Source organism: Eptesicus fuscus, chromosome 3 (genome assembly GCF_027574615.1).
Source record: "Eptesicus fuscus isolate TK198812 chromosome 3, DD_ASM_mEF_20220401, whole genome shotgun sequence".
Taxonomy (NCBI): domain Eukaryota; kingdom Metazoa; phylum Chordata; class Mammalia; order Chiroptera; family Vespertilionidae; genus Eptesicus; species Eptesicus fuscus.
Window position 1 is genome coordinate 82,072,705 of NC_072475.1, and position 24,880 is coordinate 82,097,584.

Consider the following 24,880-nt stretch of genomic DNA (forward strand, 5'->3'; position numbering starts at 1 on the left):
GCCGCCCCGCCCCGCCCCCGCCGCCTCGCCCCGCCCCCGCCGCCTCGCCCCGCCCCCGCCGCCTCGCCCCGCCCCCGCCGCCTCGCCCCGCCTCGCCCCGCCCCCGCCGCCTCGCCCCGCCCCCGCCGCCTCGCCCCGCCCCCGCCGCCTCGCCCCGCCCCCGCCGCCTCGCCCCGCCCCGCCCCCCCCGCCCCGCCCCGCCGCCGCCCCGCCCCGCCGCCGCCCCGCCCCGCCGCCGCCCCGCCCCGCGCCGCGCGCAACAGGCCACGCGGGTGAGTAGAGCGGCCGGGCCGCCGCTGCGGGGCCGGAAGGGCCGGGCGCGTCCTCCGGGCTTCCGAGCGGGCGCGGGTGGGAAGGTGGGCCCCTCCCCGCGGCTCGGCCCGGGGTTTCGGTGCGGCCGCGCGGTCAGCGGGCGCGGGTGGCTGCGGGCTGGGCACGCCCGCCGACCGGCTGTGCGATCCCGGGGCCTGGGCTCCGGGGCAGCCCACGTGCTCGCCGGCGGCCCGGAGACGGGGCCGAGCGCCCGGGAAGTTTGGAGGCTGCACGGGGAGGCTGAGGCCGCCACGTGGGCCGGCCCCGCCCTCAGGGGCCCGAGAGCCCGGCTTTGCCGGTCGGAAGTCCGGGCCGGGGCCGGGGCCGGGGCGTCTCTCTCGCCCCACCCCGACATTAAAATGGCAGCCTCCCCTTCCCAACCACCCGTTTGTCACCGACTGTTCCCCCCACAGCCGCCCGGCGCTGGGCGGTCCCGCGGGTTAGGGAGCCCCGGCCGCGCGCCGCTCGGGAGGCCGAGTCCGGGGAGGCGGGGCCGCAGGACCACGACTTCGCTTCAGCCCCGCGGCCTTGGGTTGCGGGGCTCCGGGTTCGGTGGGGGCACCCGCGTCTCCCACCGTCGCTGGGGTGGCTTTGCCTCTCCGGCCTCACGCCGGTAACTCAGGTCACTGAGGCACAGCCATGAGCTGCAGCCCGGGAGCTAGGGTCTCCGAACTGACACCATTCCTGTGGGCCTGCCAGTGGTGGGCACCCTTCTGAGCCTGGTGTGTCAGACTTCGCCAAAAACTGAGCATAACTCGGGTCGTGTGTCACTTTGAGGAGAAAACATTATTTCGCAAATGTTTCATCCTCAGGAGCAGCAAATGGTTCCTCCTCGGCATGCGGCCTCCTCAGCGGCTGCGTGTCATCAGAAATGGCTGCACGTGTCCGTGCTGACACGTGTGTCATAGGTTCGCCATCACTGGCTACGCCGCCCGTGCAGGCAGCACCCCATCTGTCAGGCAGGGTGCGCGTTCAGTGATGACCTGAAATGCACGCGGAGAACTCCCTGTGTCGGCCAGGTCCCTGGGCCCCGGCTCCTGGAAGGCTGAGCCGCGGGGCTTGATGTGGCCCAGAGTGTGTGCTCGCCACACTTCCGACTCCTCTGCGCTCTGAGGCCCCGCTGGCCATTGCTCGGACCGCCCTGTGGGGCACCCCAGGGCCCGCTGCCGTGGGAAGAATAACCCCCACCGAACCAGCCATCAGGTCTCCCCCTAAAAAAGAACTGTCATTTCTGTGAAGCTTTGGGGATATTTCTCCAAAGTTATATACCAAAGAGGAACACGGGGAACACGTTCACGCAGCACACATTTCTCGGGACCTCGGTGTGCCCCTCTGCCGGGTTCTGGGTGTGTGCAGGCGGCTCCCTCCCTCGAGAAGCGGGGTCACCGCCGGGCGGGCGTGGCGCAGAGGGTGCGCGTGGGGATTGTAAAGACGCCCACGGCCAAGGTGAACCGGGAGGGAGGTCAGGGTTTGGCTCCATTGGGAGGCAGCTGATCAATGACTCTCTCTCATCACTGATGTTTCTCCTCTCTCTCCCTCTCCCTTCCTCCCTGAAATCAATAATTTTTTTTTTTAAATAAAAAGAAGCTGCATTATGGCTTCTTGTCAGTCATTTCCCATAGACAAGGTTAGGACACTTACTAGTAACACTAGAAAGGCTCTGTTTATGTTTGCTGGCTGTAGAATGGGTATTGATTTTCTTGTAGAGTTTTAATCCTTCAGAATTGTTTAGATTAGTTGGTGTTGTGTGTTTTTTTTAAATTAAAATCTGTTGGCAGTTAGTAAAATGTGAATCATGAATGTTTCTTTTGATTTAGTAATTTTAGATTGCAATGATTATAGTCAATTCAAATTGTATAATTGCTTTTTTTTCTAATTGAAATATAATCGCCATAGAACGTTATACTATTTTAGGTGTACAAAAGAATGATTTAGAATTTGTATGAGTTGTTTTTTAAAAGCTTGTCCCCCGCCCCTTCCCCCCTCCCCCTCAGCTTCATACAAATATTTATTCTCACTTCTGCTTGGGTGGTCTGTGAGGTTTATAGGCAGGCTTGTTTGGGCTGTACTGTTCTGTACAAAGCATTCTGTTGTTTAATTATATTTCTTAGACCCTAAGATATGCCTTTTTTAGCTATTTCTGAAATTGTGATGCATCTTGCAGTTTTTTGTAGGTTCAGTGGGGTGTGGAATGTCATCTGTTCTCCCCTCCACTTCTCAAAAGCTGTTAAAAAGAATTGTTATTTTACAAATATGGATAGTGTGAGAATCAGGGAAACGGTATATTTTCCCAGTAACTTCTAAGCTAGGTACCAATGACCTGAGCCTCAAATCATTTCAGTGTGAACACAGAGGAACAAGAAGTGATGTAACTTTTGGCAGTATAAACAGTGAGATGTATATTCTAACAAAGGCGTTTGTTATGCAGTGCTAGTGTTTGTTAGTGATTGTAGATGGAAAAAATGCTTTAAGTGTTTATATTTTTGGCATTAGTATTCTGCACACTTTGTCTAAGCACACTTCCTGAGGAATGTGCTTATATAACTGTATTCATATATTGTGCTTAAAGAAAAGCCTTTCAATTGCATCTTCCTGCTCTTGACATCCTTACATTATAAGCTGACCGATTGTGAGGGCTAAGAGATGTGTGGCTGAATGTGAAACTACCTTTTCATCTTAGGGTACTTTTAATGATATAAACCTCCTGAGCCAATCTGTTTTTAAAGATTAAATATGAGCAATGTGTCAGGGCACCCTGGGTTCAGTGACTTGCTAAGAAGCCCAGCTGAATGATTATAGCAAAAGGTGACCAAGTGCGTAATGTTCCAGCAACTAGTTGTGACAGCTACACAGTTGCCAACCAGGGAAGCTCATTAGGCAGTGCCCAGGGTTTTTTTGTTAATTGGGGGCTAGTCACCTTAGCATCCTTTGCCTGGAAGTGTAGTTGTTGCAATATGTACCAAACTCCCAGACTCGCACCCTAGCTGGTTTGGCTCAGTAGATGGAGCGTCCACCCTGTGGACTGAGAGTCTCAGGTTCGATTCCCATCAAGGGCTTGTATCTCGGTTGCAGGCTCGATTCCAGCCCAGGTTGAGGCAAGTTCGGGAGGCACCCAATTGATGTGTTTCTCTCCCTCCCTTTCTCTCTCTAAAAAAATCAATGGAAAATATCCTTGGGTTAGGATTAACCAAAATCAATCAATCAATCAATCAATCAATCCTAGACTCCCAGAAGGAAAGCAGATGTTCAGTATAAAACACATTGTTTGCACAAACAGTTAAGTCAGAGTCAGTCACTCTTTTTTTGTTGTTGTTAATCCTCACCCGATTTTTTCCCATTGATTCTGAGAGAGAGTGAAAGGGAGGGGGTGAGATAGAGAGAGAGAAACATGGATGTGCCCTTGACCTCAATCAAACCAGAGACCCTTCAGTCTGTGGCCGATGCTCCATCCACTGAGCCAAACCAGCTGGGGCCATAGGCAGCCACTGTTAACATTTAAATAGTGGTGGGAACGCTCCTGAGTAAAAACTCGCTGATGTCAGCCATAAACTGGCCTTTCACAGGATAGCAGTGCTCTTTGCTAATCCGTTTTCATGTCTGGGGTCTAAGTACTAGGAATACTTTGTTTCAGTGAAGCCTTGATTCTTTGGTTGAGAAATCAAAATGGTCTGGAAAACTTGAAAGGAAAAGGAAACATTTTCAGCAAATTTTTGTCTCATTGATGACACATTATAAAACACTAAAGTTAACTTCTTTTCTAAGCTTAAGCCCTTACCCCTCCCATGCAAGCTTTTAGTGTCTATTTTTATTAGTTTTCCAACATCATCCCGTGTTTTCCCACCAAAAGCACTTGATCTGTGCTATTTGTGGGCACAAAATTTAGAAGCTAAAATGAGGTCACTAGAGAGTTTTGTATTTTGACTTTTCCACTTCCTACTGTGTTCAGTTTACATTTGGATTGCATTCTAAAGATTTATTAATAAATTAGTTGTTGCAATATGTAACAAATTATTCCAGGGTTTATTCGTAGGCCAGACCACTAATTGTACTTAGTTCACGTTGCAGCTGAAATACAGCTTAGTTATAATGACAGAGGAGCAGAAAACAGTGTTCTTGCAATTCAGATAGCCCAACAAAATAGGAAGCCATAACATCTATTAATAAGTTACTGGTCTCTGGGAAAAATTGGTTTTTATAAGGTTGGTGTGAGAGAGACATCACTTAGTTGCCTCCTGCACGTGCTCCAACTCGTGCTGGGGATTGAACCTACAACCCAAGCATGCGCCCAGGAATCGAACCCTTGACCCTTTGGTGAGCAGGCAGATGCTCTAACTACTGAGGAACACTGGCTAGGGCTATAAGTGCAGATTTTTATAACCTTTTTTTGGGGACAGAGACTCCTTTAAGAACCTGGTGAAAGCAATGGACCCACCACTGCCTCCTAGAAAAAAAAATTTAAATAGAAATTTGCAGTTTCAGGAGATTCATATAATTTGAATTACCATTCTTGAACCCCAGATGAAGGACACCTGCTTGATAACCAGAGCTGTGGCTTGGGGGCGGTTCCGAGAGGTTTGGCAGTGCTTTCACGTGTTGCTGCTCCTGCCCCGCGGTGTGGTCTGTGGGCCCGCAGCACCCCTGCCTGGGAGTGTGAGAGAGCCCCCGCCCGCCATCGGACCTAACGCCGGGGGGTGGGTGCACACCCGCGATGGAGCAGTGCTGTGTGAGAGGGTTATGATGTGGGAATGTTGTTATGTTTAAGTTACAGCTCTTTAAAGACTTGGGATATAACTGTCTTCAGCCTTCACTTTCCAGCTTCTAATTGTTGTTGTTAATGGGGGGGAGGTTTCTGATGAAGTGGCACTTTTCAGGCATGAGCTGAGATTTGGGAGTGGGCGTTTCACGTGGCTGAGGAAGACTGGGGCGCAGGCTGCTTCTTGCTCCGGCCACCAGCTGGCACCGCTGGCCGGGACGTGGCAGTTGCCGCCCTGGACGGCAGATGGGGGTGGCGCCGTGGTGAGGAGCGCCTGGAGGGGCCGCTGTTGGTGGCTCTCCAGCCAAGTGTCTGTAACTCAAAGTGCATCTCATTAGATTTGGGACCTGGTGCTGATGGGAGCCAAATTAAAAAGATTTTCGATTTTGCTGTGTCAGTGGCCACAGGCTGAACCTGTGACGAGGAGCTGCTGAGATAGTCGAGTCATTTCAGTCGGGATAATTACACTTCCTACTAACAACGAGGGTTCCCCAGCACAGTGCTGTGTGCGAGGACAACGCGCTGTCCTCAGAGGAACGTGGGACCGCAGTTTGAACCCTCGCTGGCGGAATGGTGCGTGGGCTTAAGGCGGTCGCACATCCTGAGGAGAAGGCCTGGACCCACAGGTCTCTGAGGCTCATGGCCGGCCGGGCCTGGCTGAGCAGGACCTGCGGGCACCCACACACGCTCTCTGTTCTCTCGGTAGGCTGGCCTCTCCTCGGCGTGATCCGGAAGACGGAGCGATGCCAAAGAAAGCAAAGCCTGCGGGGACTGGGCAGGAAGAGGGGCCTGCTCCCTGCAAACAGCCGAAGGTGGAGGCCGCTGGGGGGCCCTGCACGTTGAACTTCGACAGCCCCGGTGGTTTCTTTGAAAGTTTAATCTTGCCCATCAAGACAGAGACTTTCTTCAAGGAGTTCTGGGAGCAGAAGCCCCTGCTCATTCAGAGAGAGGACCCTGCGCTGGCCACGTATTACCAGTCCCTGTTCAGGCTCTCAGACCTGAAGGGCCTGTGCGGCCGGGGTCTGTCCTACGGACGAGACGTAAATGTCTGCCGCTGCGTCCATGGGAAGAAGAAGGTTTTAAATAAAGATGGCAAGGTGCACTTCCTCCAGCTGAGAAAAGATTTTGATCAGAAAAGGGCAACAATTCAGTTTCACCAGCCTCAGAGATTCAAGGTAACAGGTTCTCCCCCTGCAGAACCCTCGCGTGTAAAGGGCGAACATGCGGCCACAGAGCAGCTCAGGCCGAGCCTGTGGCCTGGTGCTGACGTGCCTCCTGCCGGCTTGCCTTCAGATGCCTCTCCGACGAGGACATTCTGTGCTGCCTTTTGGCCAAACTGTTAGAAAATGTCCCCATGCGGGGTGGGCGTGGTTGGGAGTCACAGAGCTGCAAAAGCTGAATTCTGTTGCTCGTTTTAAAAGTCCTGTGGGCTGGTTTTGTCTTGGGGTAAGGCAGACCTTTCTCTTGGGTTGGCCCCTTCCTTAAGGCATGCGGAGTAGCGTCCAGGTGGTCATGCCCTTGAAGTTCCTTCCTTCACGGCTGCATCTGCCTAGGTCGAGGCTGCAGAGCGTGCGGGTGTCCGTGTGGCCTCAGTCCTCCCTCCCTCTTCACAGCTGCCTTGGGAAAGTCTGGTTTCTCTCTCTCTTGCAGGGATATATAGGGCTCCCCTCTCGGCCCCTCGGTCTGGCTTATACCCCGAAGAGTGGGTTAGTGCCTGGAGAGAGGGAATGTACTCGGCCCCTTCCCCCCTTCTCCGTCTGTACCCATTTTCTAGGTTGTCATTCCTTCTCCCATTCAGTTACATACTAATTTTGTGCGGGGAATTCCCACATGTAAGTCTCCCGTCCTTCTTGCCAGAACTTCAGACGGAGAGCCAGAAGCTCACTTAAAAACGTCTCCTCATGGGGGTTCTAGCAGCTCAAACTCAACATGTCTAAGAGAGAACGCTTTGTCCCCTTCGAAAAGTTGTTCTTTAGCCAGTCTTTCCCGTCAGTGAATGGAACGGAGCTGACACACCGTGCAGCCAAAAGCCCAGGAGGAGCGCATCCGCAGGTCCTGGCAGTGCTACCTCCAGTGCGCGCTGGCCTTTCCGCTTCTCCCTCCCCGTCCCACCACCGCCATCCCTCGCCTCACTGCGGCCTTTGCAGTTTCCCGACTGATCTCTCTTGCTTTCGACAGTCCGTTCCCCACACGGTAGCTTTTAAGACATGGAGGCATGCAACAGCCTGACTAAACTCAGAGGGAAGCAGGGGAGAGGGAGAGATGAACAAAAGAACATATGTGCACACGTGCATAACCCATGGACACAGACAATAGTGTGGTGAAGGCCTGGGGTTGGGGGCAGGGGGAAGAGGGATGTTTAACTGCGGGAGTGGAGTGGAGGGAGTCATTGGAGGGGACATTTGTAATACTTTCAACAATAAAGATATAAATAAATAAATAAATAAATAAATAAATACACAAATACATAAAAAGTAAATTGGATCATGTCATCTCCCTGCATAAAGGCCTGCCCGATTGCAGGTTGCCCGCCTTGCCAGTCTCGGTTTTGTGCTCCAGTCTGTTCTGTGTGTCAGTCCCAGCGCAGAAAATTCTCCAGGGCAGAGGTGTCGGCTCTTTCACTGCTTCTCAATTCTCGGTGTCTGGGAGTTAATAGCTCAGTACAGACCATCAGCAAAGGAGGACACGCCCCCGCCTTGCTGTTAATGGACTCTCCCCTCCCGCTTTCTTCCTCCTTTGAAGGATGAACTTTGGAGGATCCAGGAGAAGCTGGAATGCTACTTTGGCTCCTTGGTCGGCTCGAACGTGTACATAACCCCTGCCGGCTCGCAGGGCCTGCCGCCCCACTACGACGACGTCGAGGTGAGAGAGGAAGAGCCCTGTGGGGCCCGGGGAAGGGGGAGTTGCTGAGAGTCGGGTCAGGATGGGGGTCAGGGTTCAGGTCACCTCTGGGGCCAGGTCTCTGTCCACTCTTCCTGTGCCGTCTCTGGAGACCTTGACCTCACCTGGCTGTTGGGCCCAAACCACGCCCACCCAACGGTTTCCTTCCTGCTCCTTCTCCGAGGGGACCGGTGGTTTCCAGCCGACGGATCCGAGGGCCACACCTTCTGTGGAGTTTATCCACGAAAAGGGTGATTGGCTTTCTAACTTCCCAGTGTCTGGTCTTTAGTAAGGTGACGCCACAAAGCAGACCTTACCTCTGCTTTCATGTTGTCCTTTGTAGCTGCCAGAAACACAGACATTTTTCCGTTTGTGACAGCCTGGGGGCAGCTGCAGTGAGGGTCATGGTTCCCCTCCAGCTCTGGCACCTTGACAAGCGTTGGTTTCACTCCCGGGAGCTGCCAGAAACAGTTAGCTTTCAGGCTTCGGTATTTTGTGGTTTTATTTTTGTACCAACACAAGGTGTGAACACAGAGTAGTTAGTAAAAAGTCATTTCTCCTCCCTTTAAGAGCAATTTGATACCAATGCATTTTCTAAAAATTCTTGGTTCTTTAAAAATGTGTTTTTAACAGAGTATTGCGATACCTTTGGCTGAATGAAGAACAAAAAGCTTACAGCTTTCCTACCTGCCAGAGATGATCTTCAGGATCTTAGATCCAGTCACCTCTGAGGCTTGGCTTTGCCACGGGAGATTCAGGGCTGTAAGCTGTCGGTCGGAGATTTAAAGGAATGAGATGGTGGTCTGTCGTGGGCTGTGGAGAACTCAGCGAGGCTTCCCGAAAGGGAGAAGGATGATAGCCTTCTTACAAGCTAAAGCCGGTAGTGGCGGCCCTGACGTGTGGAGTGAAATGTGTCTGATCTTTCCTTTTTATTTTTCATCTGAGACTGGTGACTCACCGGAGCCCTCGGAGGCTCCCTGTGGGGAAGCTCTGACCTCGGCCTGTGGCTCTCCCTCCCCAGGTGTTCGTCCTGCAGCTGGAGGGGCAGAAGCACTGGCGCCTCTACCGGCCCACCGTGCCCCTGGCGCGCGAGTACAGCGTGGAGGCGGAGGACAGGCTCGGGAGGCCCGCCCTCGAGTTCACGTTGAAGGTACGGGAAGGAAGCCCCTCAGACAATCGGGTTGGAGGTTCAGCGATCCCCCTCGGTCCCATGGAGTGTGTCCCAGGGTTCGGGGCAGCACTGCGGCTTCCCCAGACACCTGGTCGCTGGTAGAAGTGAGCCAAGGAAGTGCTAAGTTTATTTTCCAAATGACCTTATGTAATCGCCAAATACAGGCCACGTCCAACAGGAACGGGTCATGAGCTTGCTGTCCTCTGACTCCTCTCGGGTAAAAGTGGAAGGCTGGCCCTGGGCAGCTGGGCCGGGTCGCGGGGGGCGTGGGCACTGGGTGTAGGCGGCTGAGGCAGAGCCCAGCCGGGGACCCTTCGTTTTCCTGCTGGTAAATTCCAGAGTGGCCCTGCTCCCCCTGACTGCATCCGACTCTCTGCACTCTCCCCCGCCCCTGCATATCGCCGCCATAGAGCAGTGATTACCCTTGGAGAACCGCCTGCTCCGGACGCCGCCGGGGCGGCTTGATGCCCTGGCTCGTTGGCGGGTGCTGCTCAGAAAGCCTGTCTGTGAGCAGTTAGCTGCAGCGGTCGTGGCCGCCCACCCCAGCAGGTGGGGGTGAGTGAGAAACAGTCTTAGAGGGATAAGAGCTTCGTCATTAAGCTTTGTACCTTTTCCTACAAAACATAGATTTAATTTCTTTCAGTGTCAATAAGATAATAGTTCATTCAAACCATTCCGAAGATGCTGCCTACCTGGTATACTTGTATATAGTTATGGTTTTTTTTTTAAAAAAATTTCTTGTATCTTGATGTTATAATTAGTGCCCAATTCTTACTCAGTGCCTTGTGGCCCCTTGTTGATTTTAAAATCTTTGCCTGCCTGCCAATAACTGGGGAACAATCTCCCTTTTTAGGACGGGTGCCTGCATTGTAGGAGGCTTAAGTAAACCCAACAGTGAAGGTACCTTTCACTTCCTGTGCTCGTGGTCAGCCGTCAGCGAACCATGGCCCGTGTCCAGTCCGGGACTGCGTTCACCTCACACCGCGGGGGAGACTACTTGCTGCGAGACATGTGGCCCACAAACCACAAATACACAGACATTCTGACCCTTTACAGAGGGAGTTGGGCAGTCCTTGGTCTTGGAGAAGCATGTTTATCGAGGCTCTTCGTTGATTATTTTTAGGCCTTTTAGGCCGAAGGCTAAGCCGCCCCTGGTCTCTGAGGCAGGGCTGAGCTACCCAGGCTGATGACTGGCTCCCTGCCCTGCCCGAGGGCTGGGCTCCGCCTGGTCCTCCGGGGTCGCAGGGCGGGACTGAGGAGGTGGAGCTCCGCCCACTCATCGCCCTGATCACAGCTCCTTAGAAGTCCCGAACCTCCCGAAGGAGCAGGGCAGCATCCTGTGCGCAGGCCCTTCCAGTTGTATGTCTGTGTACATGCGAGTTTAATCCGTGAAGCCCCTCAGACGTGATGGTGCGTAAATGCCCAGGATATGCAACAGAAAAGCTGGGTCCCCCTGAGGGGTGGGGGCTGTATGTATAGGTCCTTCTCACCCCCGACTCCGGTGGCTGCCTGTGTGGCGCATCTGCCCAATTCAGGATCTTGGGGTGAACGCACCCTGTCACGGAAACTGCCCTGTGGCCTGGGAATCTGACAGACCTGAGTTTGAGTCCCTCTGCTGTCAGTTAGGAGCTGTCTGTCTTGGGCAAGTTATTTACATCTAAGTCTCCTCATTAAAACGGAGACCACAGCGTTTACATTGTAGATTGTAATGATTGAAAAATATTACTTTGATGCCTCCCTTACCGAAGAGATGGGTATATGTCAATATATTGCTGCTTATCAAATTACCACAAATTTACACACACTCAGTGCCTTGAAACAACACACATCTGTTACCTTCCTGTTCCTCAGTTAGAAGTCCAGAGGGGACCGCCCGTGGCTGCAGTCAGGGTGTCCGTGGTCTGCATTCCTCCGAGGTCGGAGGGCAGCTCCAGGCCTTTCCCTCTCCAGAGGCCGCTGCATCCTGGGCTCCCAGCCCTTCCTCCGTCTTCAGGGCCAGCAGCTGGCCGCCTGGTCTCTCCGTTCTCCGGCCAACGCCCCCCCTAGAAGGGCCCACCTGCCCAGTCCAGAAAACCTCCCTGTCAGCTACCTGATTCCTTTTGCAACCGTCATCACACTTGTTGCAGTTGTCTGTGCACAGGCGCCGAGTGAGGACATGGACAGCTTGGGGGCCTGCCACGACCTGCCACAGTGCCCTCGGCTGCTTCTCCTCTCCCCTCCCTGCAGGCTTTCCTTCCCACCATTCCTCCAGAGCCCCCTTCTCAAGGTTACCGTGACCTCCCGCGGTCAGGGCAGGGCTCAACCCCGAGTCCCCACCTCAGTCTGCCCGTTGGCGGCATTTGACACGGGGACACTCGCCTTCTTCCCGGGTGTCCGGGAAGCGCCCTCTCTTGGTTATTTCTCCACCTTCTGACTGCTGCTGGTCCTTCCCCGTTGTTTGGTCCTCAGTCTCCCACCTCTGCAGGTAGGGGGCCAGGGTCATCTCCTGGACCTCTTCTCAATCCGTGGCCACTTCCAAGGATTAAATGCCGTCTACACTGATGTATCTTGAATGCTGTGTTGTATCTCTAGTCCATGTCTTCAAACTCTAGACTTAAATAGTCTCAATTAGGTAAAAGGTGCTGAAAATTTCCTATTTCCCAAATCAAAACCACGCCCCACCCTGTCCCAGCCTCCTCCTCTCTATAAATGTCACCGTTTCTCTACTTGTTTAGGACAAACTCCTTGGACAGGGATTTATTTTTTTATTTTTTATTTTTGGATTTATACAAAAACCTCCTACTTGGTGTGCCCCTGGCAGACTTTTCCGGCATCACCACCACAGCGGTCCCTTTGAGATCCGGTGCTCCTCTCGGCCAGCCCTCCGGGACTTTGTATTAAACCCAGAGCAAAAGCCCAGTCCTGAGAGCAGCCCCGAAGGCCCTATAGTCGGCTGCTTTGCTGCCTCCTCCCTCCCCTCCCCTCCCCTCCCCTCCTCTCCCCTGCCCTCCCCTCCCCTCCCCTCCCCTCCTCTCCCCTCCCCTGCCCTCCCCTCCCCTGCCCTCCCCTCCCCTCCCCTCCCACTCCCTTCCTCTCTCCTTCCCTCCCCTCCCCTCCCCTCCTTTCCATTCCCCTCCCCTCCCCTCCATTCCCCTCCCCTGCCCTCTCCTCACGTCCACCTTCACTCACTCCACCTTCACTCCCATCACGTCCACCTTCACTCACTACCCTGAGCTGCACTGGCCTGCCAGGGGCTCCTCCAATGCGCCGGGCACGCTCCAGCCTCAGGACCTTGGCACTGCCCCCGCCCCCATGCTTTCTCCCCAGGTGGTCACATGGCTGGCTCACTCACTTCCTAAAGTCTCTCCTGAGATGTCCCTCTAGCAGAGCACGTTTTCCCTGAGCATTCTGGGTAAAATAGCACCTCTTCCCCCAGGCACACCCGCCTCCCCTTCCATGGGCATCGGCCCCTCCCCTTCCTCTGCTGCCTGTGCGTGCATTGCATTCACCACCACTTGACATAACTTATTTGCTACTTTAAAAAATCCAAGCCACACCGGCATGTCTTCATTGTGTTTGTGACCTCTTCTCCCCCTCAAATGTCTGCTCATTGGGATGTACTGCACGAGGCAGGTCTTTGCTCAGTGCCTAACGCGGGGCCGGGCGTGGGGGACGGCGGGGGAGTGGTAATCAGTGCTGGTGGGATGAGTAAAATGCACTAATGAAGTAGGTATGTGAGGGCCTCACCAGAGGACTGGCACCCAGACACCCAGCGACGCTAGCTCTAACTGGGAGGAAGGCATCTGTGTACTTGAACTGCTGATGTCCCGGTCAGCTGGGTTCATGACCAGCAAGCCTCCAGGACAGCCCTTTGAATATAATAGTTGCATATTGTTTCTTGCTTTAAGGCAGATTTAACATTTAAAAAAAGGTTTAAATCTGATATTTTTAATTTTTAAATATATTTTTATTGATTTTAGAGAGGAAGGGAGAGGGGGAGAAGAGATAGAAACATCGATGATGAGAGAGAAGCATTGATTGGCTGCCTCTTGCATGTCCCCCACTGGGGATCGAGCCCACAACCAGGGCATGTGCCCTTGACCAAAATCGAACCCAGGACCTTTCAGTCTGCAAGCCGACGCTCTATCCACGAAGCCAAACCAGCTTGGGCTAAGTCTGATATTTCTTTAAAGCATTAAAAAAAAATATATATTTTTATTGATTTTAGAGAGAGAGGAAGGGAGAGGGATAGAGAGATTGAAACATCTGCCTCCTACATGCCCCACCCTGGGGATGGACCCTGAAACCTGGGCATGTGTCCTGACCAGGAATAGAACCAGTGACCTCTTGGTTCATGGGCCAACACTCAACCAGTGAGCCACACCAGCTGGACAATCTGATATTTCTTGAGCTCTCCCTCCAGGGTCTGTGCTCCTACCCAGTGAGCCAGAGGGTCTGCGCCCTTACCCAGTGAGCCAGAGGGTCCGCGCCCTTACCCAGTGAGCCAGAGGGTCCGCGCCCTTACCCAGTGAGCCAGAGGGTCCGCTCTCCTACCCAGTGAGCCAGAGGGTCCGCGCTCCTACCCAGTGAGCCAGAGGGTCCGCGCCCTTACCCAGTGAGCCAGAGGGTCCGCCCTCTTACCCAGTGAGCCAGAGGGTCCGCGCTCTTACCCAGTGAGCCAGAGGGTCCGCCCTCTTACCCAGTGAGCCAGAGGGTCCGCGCTCCTACCCAGTGAGCCAGAGGGTCCGCGCCCTTACCCAGTGAGCCAGAGGGTCCGCGCTCCTACCCAGTGAGCCAGAGGGTCCGCCCTCTTACCCAGTGAGCCAGAGGGTCCGCGCCCTTACCCAGTGAGCCAGAGGGTCCGCGCTCCTACCCAGTGAGCCAGAGGGTCCGCGCCCTTACCCAGTGAGCCAGAGGGTCCGCGCTCCTACCCAGTGAGCCAGAGGGTCCGCGCTCCTACCCAGTGAGCCAGAGGGTCCGCGCCCTTACCCAGTGAGCCAGAGGGTCCGCCCTCTTACCCAGTGAGCCAGAGGGTCCGCGCTCCTACCCAGTGAGCCAGAGGGTCCGCCCTCTTACCCAGTGAGCCAGAGGGTCCGCGCTCTTACCCAGTGAGCCAGAGGGTCCGCGCTCCTACCCAGTGAGCCAGAGGGTCCGCGCTCCTACCCAGTGAGCCAGAGGGTCCGCGCTCCTACCCAGTGAGCCAGAGGGTCCGCGCCCTTACCCAGTGAGCCAGAGGGTCCACGCTCTTACCCAGTGAGCCAGAGGGTCCGCGCCCTTACCCAGTGAGCCAGCTTCTTCCTGTGGCTGCAGACGGGAGAGAAGCAGCTCTCCAGAGCCCTCTCCGCCCTCGGCAGCTGCTGCAGTGCCCTTCATCAGGTGGGAGTAGGGGGCAGCTCAGGGCAGGGTGGTTTGGGGAGGGCAGTTGTGTCACTGGCTTGGGAGAGAGCCAGACAGGGTGGAGGAGGCTCACCTTCCCGAGGAAGTGCCTGATCTGTACTTCTGTCTAAGTTTAGGTTCAGGTGAGGGGTTGTTTGGTGTTGCATGCTTTCATTTGAACATTTCTCGAGTCTGTCACGTGTGCTGGGTGCCCTGGTAGCCTAGGTTCTGGGGATACAGATGGAGATAGGCTGGGCCTGGAAGGGCGCACAGACTGGCAGGGACTGGCGGGTCAAACCGTGTTATAACAGCCCACCCATCACCGCCCCAGAGCTCCTTTATCCCTCAAGGTCATCCTGTGAGATTTGGGGCTGTTGCCTCCATTTTACAGATGAAGAAACTGAGGCTTCGGGAGGGTAATTTGCTGTGTGATCCTACTCTTCACAGCCACACTGGGTGGAGAGGGAGCAGCTTCCCAGGCCCCGACCTCACCTCCCTGGTCCCTGGGCCAGGTACGTCTGGTCTTAGTTGTGAATGAAGAAAGTGACTCCAGATTCTGACAGCCTCGCCGGGACTGGGTCACAGACCAGAGGGGCTCAGCCCGCAGGCCCCAGGAGCCCCTGCACCACCAGGAGAGGTTTCTAGAACGGAGAACGGAAACTCGGCCTGTGTTTGTCTCCGTAAAACATAGAGGACGGAGCAGCTATCCTTGCTAACTCTTCCCCTCTTCCTTCCCTCCCTTCAGGCTGGTGATTTGCTGTACTTTCCCAGAGGGACCATCCATCAGGCGGACACGCCCCCGGGGCTGGCCCACTCCACTCACCTGACCATCAGCACCTACCAGAGCAGGTGAGCACCCTGCCCCCGCCTGGCGTCCCGGGACAGCTCCCAGCCGCGGTTCAGGAGGACAGGAGGGGGGGCCACCACCCTCGCACTTATGGGGGGGCAGGGGGTGCTCAGGCTCCTTTGCTGACTTCTTAGTCCTTGAGTGTCTTGTCCGTGCTCTAGGCCGGCCTGGGCTTCCTCCTGAGGATGTCATGGACCCGACTGTATGACACAGGGAGCTTTCCAAATTACGGCTCCCGCAGTTTAGGAAGAAGGATCCATGGCTGCAGGCACGGCTGCGGTAGTGAGTCAGGCCTCTAGTGTGTGTGTCTGTCTCTCTGTAAAGTATCTTTATGGTGGTAAATATATACGGGGTGGATAAAAGTAGGTGTACAATTGTGAGTACACTATTATAATAATAAATAAGCTGTTGTAATAATCATAATCTGTATATCTTTCCATATGAATAGCTGTAAACCTACTTTTGCCCCCCCTTGATTAGAGAGAGAGAGAGAGAGAGAGAGAAAGAGAGAAACATTGATCTGAGAGGAAAAAAAATGGTTAGGTTGCCTGACCTGACCGGGGATTGAACCCACAACCTGGGTGTGTGCTCTGACCAGGAATTGAATCCGTAACCTTTTGGTGTCGGGAACGACACTCCAACCAATTGAGGCGCCCCGCCAGGGCTTAGCTCTTTTTAAGTGTACAGTTCAGTGACATCAATGACACTCACACTGTTTTGCAACCATCACCACTGTCTGGTTCCAAAGCATTTTCATCCCCCCAAACAGAAACTGTTACCATCGAAACCTCTGGGTCTCTGTGAGGGTTCCCACTTTTTACCGTCCTAGGAGTTAAAGCGGGAGAGGCCGCCTGGAAGTCAGACCCGAAAGTGGTTCCGGTTAAAACCATGCTCCATTCCTGTCACATGGCAGGCCCCGGGCAGCGGCACCCTGTGCATGATTTCCCGATAGCATCGGCCTTGCCAGCTCAGACCCCGCTTAAACACCCGCCATCAGTGTGTCAGCACGCAGGCCCGGCCCCGCGCTGGCGCTGAAGGGCCTCTGGGGCTCACACCCTGGAAGTGGTGTCGGAGGGGGGTAGGCTGTGATAAATTGTATCCCAGGTGTGCAGAGCAAACTCCTGGAGCAGAGAGGGTGCACTCAGCAAAGCTGGGCGTCACCCAAGCTGAGTGAGAGGGGACACGTTACTCAAGGACCCCGCACCCTGGCGGTGTCCCCGTGCCTTGGGCCTGGTGCTCCTGAAGGCACTGTGGCGGCGCGGGGGGGGGGGGGGGGGGGAGAGAGAGGAAGGGGGCGGAGGGAGGCTGGGCCTCTTCCCAGCACCTCTCCAGGGTGGCATGTGGAACATGGGGGCTGCGGGTGGGCAGCAGCAGGTGACTTGGCTGTTTTACCAACGTGAACTCCTAAGAGGCCCTAGACCCGCTCTGACTCGCAGAAGAGCACACAGCTGTTGAACGCAGTTCAGCTCCTCCGGGGGCTGCTGCGCACGGCCGCCCTGTGACCCGCAAGGCAGAGCTTGTTCTGTGCTGCGGGGAGGTCTGCACGCGCCCTCCCGCTCCAGGATGTGAGGTTGGGGTGACATTAAGTCGCAAAGCGGGCGGCCGCCAGGTGGTCGTGGATGTCTTGGGAGCATGCTCTCCTGTGGCGTTTGTCCTCCTCTGCCGCTTGTCCGGGAGGGAAGTATGGATGTGTTAGTTCTGCTTACTGAGTGAGAAGCCAGCGTCACACTGTGAAGTTCCATTTCGCACACAGCCAAGTCCGCCGGGGACACAGGAAGATTTTAAACAGCTAAGAGATGTTTAAAGAGAGCACCCCCGGGAGTGGTTTCTCACACGGGGGCACTTTTAGGGGCGAGCCAATTCTAAACGCCCCGAGAGAGCAAAGGTAATTGAACCCTGAATCGCCTCCCCAGATGTTCTTTCTGGCCACTGGCTTCTACCCCCTACCCCAGTAAAGCCATTGCTAGAGTGTAGCAAGTTGCAAGATCAATTTTTTGGATAATTACACAGTCCGGGGATCTTGCTGTTACCCTAAATGTCTTGCTTTTGGAATTTTTGCACATAAAACTTTCTTGGTCCTATGATGATTGTTAAAATTTCCTGCAGAGCTCTCCTCATAGACACTTGTCACAGTTAAAAACATGAAAAAAATGGGTCCCTTGAACTTTCTACTTCATGACAGTATGTGTTTAATTCTCTGGTGTCTTTAAGGGAAACCATGAAGCAAGCCTGGCTTCCCGCCCCTGGCGGCCCGGGGCGTCTGGGCGGGGCGGAGAGCGGTGCCTGCCGAGCCCGCAGGAAGGAGTCAGAGGGCCGGGGCCGGGCCCGGAGTGCGGGAGGCTGCCGCTGGGGGTGTCTGGCTTTACAGTAACAGCGGTTTCCGTATGTTTTGTTCTGTTTTTGTTGGTGGTGGTGCGCGTTCCAGTTCGTGGGGAGATTTCCTTTTGGACGCCGTTTCGGGGCTTGTGTTTGATGCCGCGGAGGAAGACGTGGGGTTCCGGGCCGGCATCCCCCGGCGGCTGCTCCTGGTAAGGAGGAAGCAGGGGGGCCGGAGCGGGCTCCAGGGCCCTTCTCCCAGGAGCCATCGTCCCGCTCCTGTGCTGGCCCCGCAGAGCTGGGGGGTTTGGGACGCACGGGAGTGCTGCTCGTTGTGTGTGACCGGGAGCCCACGGTGCCCTGTGGGCGGAACGTGGCCGCCACTGCAGGGGCAGCGGTGAGACTTCTGCATGAAGAGCCGGGGGAGCCGGCCTTGCTGCTTCCCTGGCTCTCTTGTCCGTCCGTCTGTCCGTCCTGGGTTTACGTTGGGAAACAGCCCTGATTGGCTGGTTTGAGGAGATGCGTGCATTAGTGCTGAGTTGGGCCACGGTGCTTCCGCTGCCTGAGGCAGGCACCTCAGGATGGCGATTTGCTTTCCGAGAGGCAAGAGCCGAGACTGCATTTCCAGGATCCCTTTCTAGGCATAATCCTGAAAATGGATTTTGTGTGTGTGTGCAAACACTAGGCAGCTTCAGAGGAGCAGTGGTTATATGGAAACAATGGGACATTGTTCATAGGGGCTCCGGTCTCCTCAGTCCCCTCTCTCTGGGGGTGACATGGATGTGTCTACCCCAGGGGCTGCTCGGGAGACCGGGACCGAGGCCCCGAGTCCTGCTGGGTTCCGGGCCAGGACGCTCCTCTGTTTCTAGCAGGTGGAAGCCACAGCCGATGCGAGGAGGCGGCTAAGTGGCTTTCTGAGGACGCTGGCAGACCGCCTGGAAGGCACCCACAAGCTGCTTTCGTCGGACATGAAGAAGGACTTTGCCATGAACAGACTCCCCCCTTTCCATGTGGGAGACGGAGCAGCGCTTTCCACGCCAGGTGAGCTTGCCGGCTCCGGCGGTCAGGGCTGATGCACTTGGAGGCGTTCCTGGGTGGGCCTCTGAGCAGGTGGAAGGGTGGAGCGTTTTAGAATGACCACGGAGCTGGACCTGTCTCTAGTGTGTGTGGTTGGACAACACATGCTGCACACACGCCTGAGCTTCCTGTGCCTCACAAGTCACATGCACAGACCTTGGGTCCAGCAGGTGGGGAATGAGCGCTCTGATTTTTGGGTAGAAATGTGTGTATGCACAGGTACTCGGGTAAAACGCCGTCTTCGGCGTTTTAAGGACTTGAACATGGAGACATTCTCCTTGGAATTAACTCAGGGATGGGTAGAAAGTTGCCCTTCGGCAGGTGAAATGTGAGAATGCCCGAGGTTTTCACCGACCTCCCCCAAGTCCCAGGTGACTGACTATTTTGTGACAGGTTTAGGCTGCAAGTGACCTAAAATGCACGCGTCCGGGGGGTGGTGACTTCCATGTTCCGTAGCAAAGACCAGCAACACCAACCCCCGTGGTCGGCACAGTGGGGTTTGCCGACTTGTTGCAGCGCAGAGGCCCACACGCGATTGGGAGCCATGGGGCATCTCAGTAAAAGCCTCTGCTCTGGGCTCGGTGCCGGCGGGAAGTCGGGGGCTCCTGTGACTGGGTCTCGGACATCTGACCTCGTAGCAGGAGGACTGACGTGACGACCGGGAAACAGCAGCGGCCTCTCATTAGCCAGGATACGAGCTGTCTGGTCACTTTGCCGTGTAGGCGATGTTCCTTTGCCCGAGTCCGACATGTTTCGCAGCGGTCCTGTTTGTCTTGACCCCTCAGTCAGCCGCCTTGTGTGTTACATGGCCTCTGGCGCCGCCTCACTTCCGGGGAGCGCCGAGAGGCTGTGGCCAGGCCGGGCCAGGGGCTTCCCTCTCCTCAGTGGGGTTGAGTGAGGGCAGTATTTTTACCAACTTTTACAGAAGCCTTGTGAATCACCAGTTGAGAACCACTAGCATAAACAATCCTTCTAACACTGATTCTATTTTTATTATATCTTTGGGGGAAGTTTAGGATTTGTTTTTGATTGTATGTTTTCGAAATAGCAAATGTTTTACCAGCACATATTTTAATCTTTAACCGAACAGAGTTTCCTGAGTCTCAGAAAACGGCCAGAATATGGTTCTGGTTTTCCTTGTCTTCGCCGCTGTAGTCAGTAAAGCTGTGATCCCTTACCCCTCCTCCCGGGAAGAGGGCCCCTTAGGCTACTCTGTTTGTGGTGGCTGCCTTTTCACTAAGTTAAATTCGATTTGAAAATTATCTTTTTCCTGTGAACCTTACTAGGTGGCTTTTACATGACACCTTGCTTGATCTACACAGACTATTTGCCACAGTCACGCAACTAGTAATGGATGGGGTGGTGCGGTCTGAACGCAGGTGCTCCTTCTGGCGTCCACGTGTAGAATAAGCGGCAAAAGAGGATAAACGAGACGGAGTGCTCTGAGCAGAAGGGCAGGGCCTGTCTCCACTGTTTATGTCTATTTAATGTATCATCGACTCATCATACGTCTGTCTTCACTATGAGAACGGGCTCCATAAGGATGTAAGCTGTAGCATCACTATAAATGTCAGGGAAAGAAGTAAATGCCCGGGTTGGACTCACTGCAGCTTGTCAGTAAATGTGTTCCTTACACAGTTGCACCTGCAGACTAGTTGGATCCTGTGGGACCCACTTTTGAAAACTGCCTTTCTGTCTGGATTCTCTAGGTGGACAGTTGCCGAGGTTGGACAGCATCGTGAGGCTGCAACATAAAGACCACATCGTCCTCACAGTGATGCCGGATCAGGGTGGGTCTGTGAGTATCCGGAGGGGAGAGGTTTCCGTCCTCAGGGCTTGTCCGTCAGACTAACAGGTGGCCACACCCTCCCTCTGGCAGTCCCTCTGCTCTCACAGCTCAGCGCCTGCCATTGCTTTAGGGCGGATAGTGCCAAACCTCACTGTTCCACATCTCCCTTCCTGGTGGGCATTGAGGGCTTGCTTGCCCTCATCTCCCACAGAATCTTTTAAAAAAATTGATTTCAGAGAGAGGGAGGGAGAGGGAGAGGGAGAGATAGAAATAGCAATGAGAGAGAATCATCACTTGGTTGCCTCCCGCATGCCCCCTACTGGGGAATTGAGCTTGAAATCTGGGCATGTGCCCTAACTGGGAATTGAACCATGACCTCCTGGTTCATGGGTTGATGCTCAACCACTGAGCAACATGGCCAGGCCCACAGAACCCTTTTTATTCCCCTCACATAGTGATTAATGTCTGGTCTTTGCCCCCAGTTGGGTTTCAGGCCACGTTGCTCAGACGACTGTGGACCCTGTCCATGCGTCTCCCTACCTCAGTCCCTCTTCCATCCTGTAAACTGCAGGTCTGTCTTTACATACAGTTTTGTTGATGTTTCTTCTTTAAAACAATCTCTATCCTGTAGAAAGATACTCTACTTTCCATACGTGACCCAGTAGCTCCCCGAACTGGCTGGTCATAGAATCAGCTGGGAAAGTTTGAGATCATGAATTCCTAGGCTCCATCCGGTCTGGGTTGGACCCTCTGCACTTGTTACGGCTCCCCTACAGCCCAGAGACCTGAGGCTTCGCCCGGTTCCTCCTAGTCCGCTTTCTCGGGAGGCACCCCAGGATGATCGGAGGGATGGGGCACCTAGATGTCTCCATGAACAGACTCCATGCTCCAGCCGTCAGGGCCAGACCTGGAGAGGCTGGTTTCTAATAGACACAGAACCTCAAAAGTTTAAAAAATTTGGCTCTCAAAACACGCCGTCACTCTGCTAATCCATCAGCCTGGGGACATTCTCTCCCAGGCCAAGGTGTTTGAGCCTCACCTCAGAGGGGACAGGGAGTGACAGGCCCTGGCAGTCAGGGAGCTGCACTGTGTGGGAGGGAGCGGGAGGCACGTAGAGACCGTTGGGGAGGCTGCTGTCATTGGAACGGAAGTTTTACAGATCACACAGCTGGCATTACTCTAGAGGTAATATTCACTCCATAATTTTCATGTCAAATTTTGATGCAAAAAAAGTGCAGGTGTGATTAACTGAAGAAACTTGAGTATTTCATTAGGTTGCTATGTAAATGGTTACTTTTTTCATGAAATCAAGTTTCTGAATATGCTCTAGCAGGTGTACTGTTTTATATGTTATTTGCTACGAACAAATAGTAATCTGTGAGGACTGTAATGAAGTAATAGGCGCACACACTGTATATCACAACGTTTTGCCAAAAGGATTCTTTACAGTAGTCAATAAATTTCACTCAAGCACCGAGGTTTTAAGATTTTTCTTGGTTGTTGACCCATGTTATTGGAAAACCCTCTAAATTCTGTTGATGACTTCATGCTTTTTCTTTTTAAAGGATGAAACTCAAGAAAAGATGGTTTACATCTACCATTCCTTACAGAACAGGAGGGAGACACACATGATGGGGAACGAGGAAACAGAGGTTTGTTCCAACCTAAAGTGGATGCTTTTCCTGTGGCTTGTGTGGCTGGGAAGAGTGTTCCCTCCGATTTATGGGGAATGTGCTTTGTTATGACTGCAGTACGGGCTTAACGTTCCATACACCTGACAGCCCTTGCGAGTCACATGGTTCTGTGACATGCAGACACTAGCTGGGACGTGTAGGAAAGGTGTGACGTCATGCGGAGCATTTACGTTAGGATGTCCTTCATGAAGTCTGAGTTTTCATACGGGAATTGGCAAATTCTGTAAGTTACCTGATTATAGTTTATGTGAATAGCCTAGCCCATCTGAAACAAGTTTCATACTTACGAAGGGTGTAAAAAATAACTCCGTACGGAGTTTTGGAAGTTTATATGGAAGTGCCACTGGAGAGGCTAAGTGGTGTATATCTGACTGGTTTATCCTTTTCAGGCGCATGGACTCCGCTTTCCTTTATCTCATGTGGATGCACTGAAGCAAATTTGGAACAGCTCAGCGATTTCTGTCAAGGACCTGAAACTTGCTACAGACGAGGAAAAGGAGAGCCTGGCCTTGTCTCTCTGGACAGAATGTTTACTCCAGGTAGTCTAGCGCCTCTACGCACTGAGTCTAGCTTTCACAGACACAGGAAAAGCAAACATTCATATGTTGGGGCCCCCGCTGCTCCGAGTAACAGACAGGGCTGGAGGGATGGTTACATACAACTTGACTACGTGTGTTCTAGTAACATGAGACCCACCGGTTACAAGTGCTCATATGCATTAAAGAAAGAATGGCACAGAACTAAGTGTCCTAGAAAGTGGCAAAACCATACTTTTGACAAGTTTATTTAATCCAGTGTGGTAGGAAAGGCACAACGACAATAAAGGTATCATTTAAATTTAAAAGTTGTTACCTGGCTTTGTCTCTGTTCTTTGGAAGAAACTTCTTTAAAGAGCCTCATTGGCTCTGGAAAAATGTTAAGCAATTAACACGAAGGAAAAAATTTTAACTTTTTTTTTTTTTTACAATGACAATATACATTCCTTTTGTATACACAAGCCCCCCATTTAAAATAAAGTTACCCCTATAAGTTTCATTAAATAATGCTGCCACACTAATGAGAGGCACTCATGTCTATGGGCGTGAGCGAGTTTTATAGATGCTGCTTGAAAGATGACAAGAGCCTGAGAGTAAAGGAAAAACCCCAATGATATCTACACGGAAAGACCAAGTCTATAAAAAGTTCTCAAAATAGTGGGTCTTTGAATTTAAACAATTCCTGTTATTTTACATTCTAAAGTGCATATAGACTGATATTTTAAAAAATACCACTGGAGAACTTAATCTTTCTATGTAAAAAAATAGGACATTTTTCTGCTTTCTGGCAAAAGTTGGGGATAAAGGGAACAGTTATCTCCAACTATCAGTTTAAAACCAGCTCAGGAAGGAAAAATGCCTGTGAACTGTATGGTTAAAGGTGGCAATGATTACTTGAAACTAAGCCCAAGGTGATGAGATCCTATCTGATTCTGCTTAAACAGAAGCTATTTAAAATGGGAGTGGAACACTGAGTTTTCTATTTCGTAGAAAAATCAACTCCACTTTTACTTACAGTAAAATGGTATAGTCAAGTCTCAAATACTACTTGGTTTTAATTTGAACATGTGAAAGTTCCCTTTATCAGGCAAATACATACCTGGCTATGTTATATGGAGGTGAAACAATTTTAATAAACCCTTCTTGAGGGCAGATCAGGCAGACCCGAGGGTGAGGTCTCACGCCGGGACAGGTAACACTGAGAGAGTCCTGTGGCCAGAGGGTGTCTTTGTTAATACTTAGAGCGCAAGGATGGTCAGGGGATTTGTGCTTTTTAAGTCTGAAGGACTGAGCAAAGGATGGCCACAGACAATACTCCATATTTGAGTTTTTTTTTCTAATAAAAGTTCAGGTCCCTCCCTGGGGTCAGTTACAAGTATGAATACTTATGGTGCTTCAGTTATAAAAGCCTCAATAGAAAACCTTTAAGGTTTAGCTATTAATATAGCAGCTTAATAGGTTTATTAACTATTCTTCAAATATTGCTAAAAATTATTCACGACCTATAGGAATTGACTTCCCCGTGCCTTGCACTCATCCACACGTGTACAAGGATGTGAATAACTACAGGTCGGCAGCACTGCCAGGGCCCTAAAGGATGCTGTCAGGAACGCAACGCATTTGGTGGACGGGAGAAAGCACAGGCTTCCGTAGACTCGCTCACCCAAGTTGGAGATGAAGCAGGAATAGAACCTTTCCCAGAAATCATGACCCGTTCTTCACAGGAGCACGGAGCAGTTGGCAAGACGCTGAGCTCCCGTGGGGAGCACCCATGGTGTGAAGCTTCAGGAAAAGCGCCGCTCCGGGCCCAGGAGCTTCCTCGGGGAGGCGCGGCGCGTCCCCCTTTGCCCTTTCTAGGGATGCTGCCGAGCCTCACAGGATTTCAATGTCCCATTTCTGTGTTTCTTCTCCCTCCAGGGGCTGATTTACAATGACGTGGGTCTTGTCATAATAATTTCCTCCTAGAACAGAAATTCCAAAAGAAAAGATTATTTGTTCACACAGGTGCTCAACTGTGTCCACCAGCTATTGTTCAGCCCGCGGTCATTACAAAGCGGGCTAAAATGGGAAACTGAGTTTACACAGGCTGAGCTATTCTTCACCTCATCACGAGAGCTGTGACCGGCGATGACAGGAGCCTGAGAACCAGG

At 53.0% G+C, this 24,880-nt stretch overlaps 2 protein-coding genes across 5 annotated transcripts in view; one reads left to right on the forward strand and one right to left on the reverse strand.

Moving 5' to 3' along the window:
* The first annotated feature begins 241 nt into the window (after positions 1–241).
* On the forward strand, positions 242–24,569 carry RIOX2 (ribosomal oxygenase 2). 4 transcript variants are annotated; one of them, XM_054714054.1, is made up of 10 exons: positions 242–272; positions 5,772–6,240; positions 7,808–7,927; positions 8,967–9,095; positions 15,217–15,320; positions 17,744–17,846; positions 18,507–18,675; positions 20,421–20,509; positions 22,066–22,152; positions 22,584–24,569. In XM_054714054.1, exons 2-10 carry the CDS (start codon positions 5,809–5,811, stop codon positions 22,740–22,742), a joined length of 1,392 nt encoding a protein of 463 aa, XP_054570029.1. In that variant the 5' UTR covers positions 242–272; positions 5,772–5,808; the 3' UTR covers positions 22,743–24,569. The 4 variants fall into 4 exon arrangements, with proteins under 4 accessions (XP_054570029.1, XP_054570027.1, XP_054570028.1 ...); XM_054714052.1 differs by having other exon boundaries at positions 18,504–18,675; positions 22,584–24,563; XM_054714053.1 differs by lacking the exon at positions 242–272 and adding an exon at positions 1,019–1,034 and having other exon boundaries at positions 18,504–18,675; positions 22,584–24,563.
* CRYBG3 (crystallin beta-gamma domain containing 3) overlaps positions 22,942–24,880 on the reverse strand; it is a 140,919-nt gene continuing 138,980 nt past the window's right edge. The window contains exon 22 of the mRNA XM_054714056.1: positions 22,942–24,691. Within this exon, the coding sequence (XP_054570031.1) occupies positions 24,603–24,691 (89 nt within the window). The 3' untranslated portion in view covers positions 22,942–24,602. The remainder of the gene's footprint in view (positions 24,692–24,880) is intronic.

What these genes read in the sequence shown, in the direction of transcription:
- RIOX2 (XM_054714052.1), top strand. Translation starts at nt 5,809, where the DNA reads ATGCCAAAGAAAGCAAAGCCTGCGGGGACTGGGCAGGAAGAGGGGCCT. An exon ending in ATCAGCACCTACCAGAGCAG is followed by an intron (nt 15,321 to 17,743) that starts GTGAGCACCCTG and finishes TGCGCGTTCCAG; the next exon opens with TTCGTGGGGAGATTTCCTTT. An exon ending in TGGGGAACGAGGAAACAGAG is followed by an intron (nt 22,153 to 22,583) that starts GTTTGTTCCAAC and finishes TATCCTTTTCAG; the next exon opens with GCGCATGGACTCCGCTTTCC.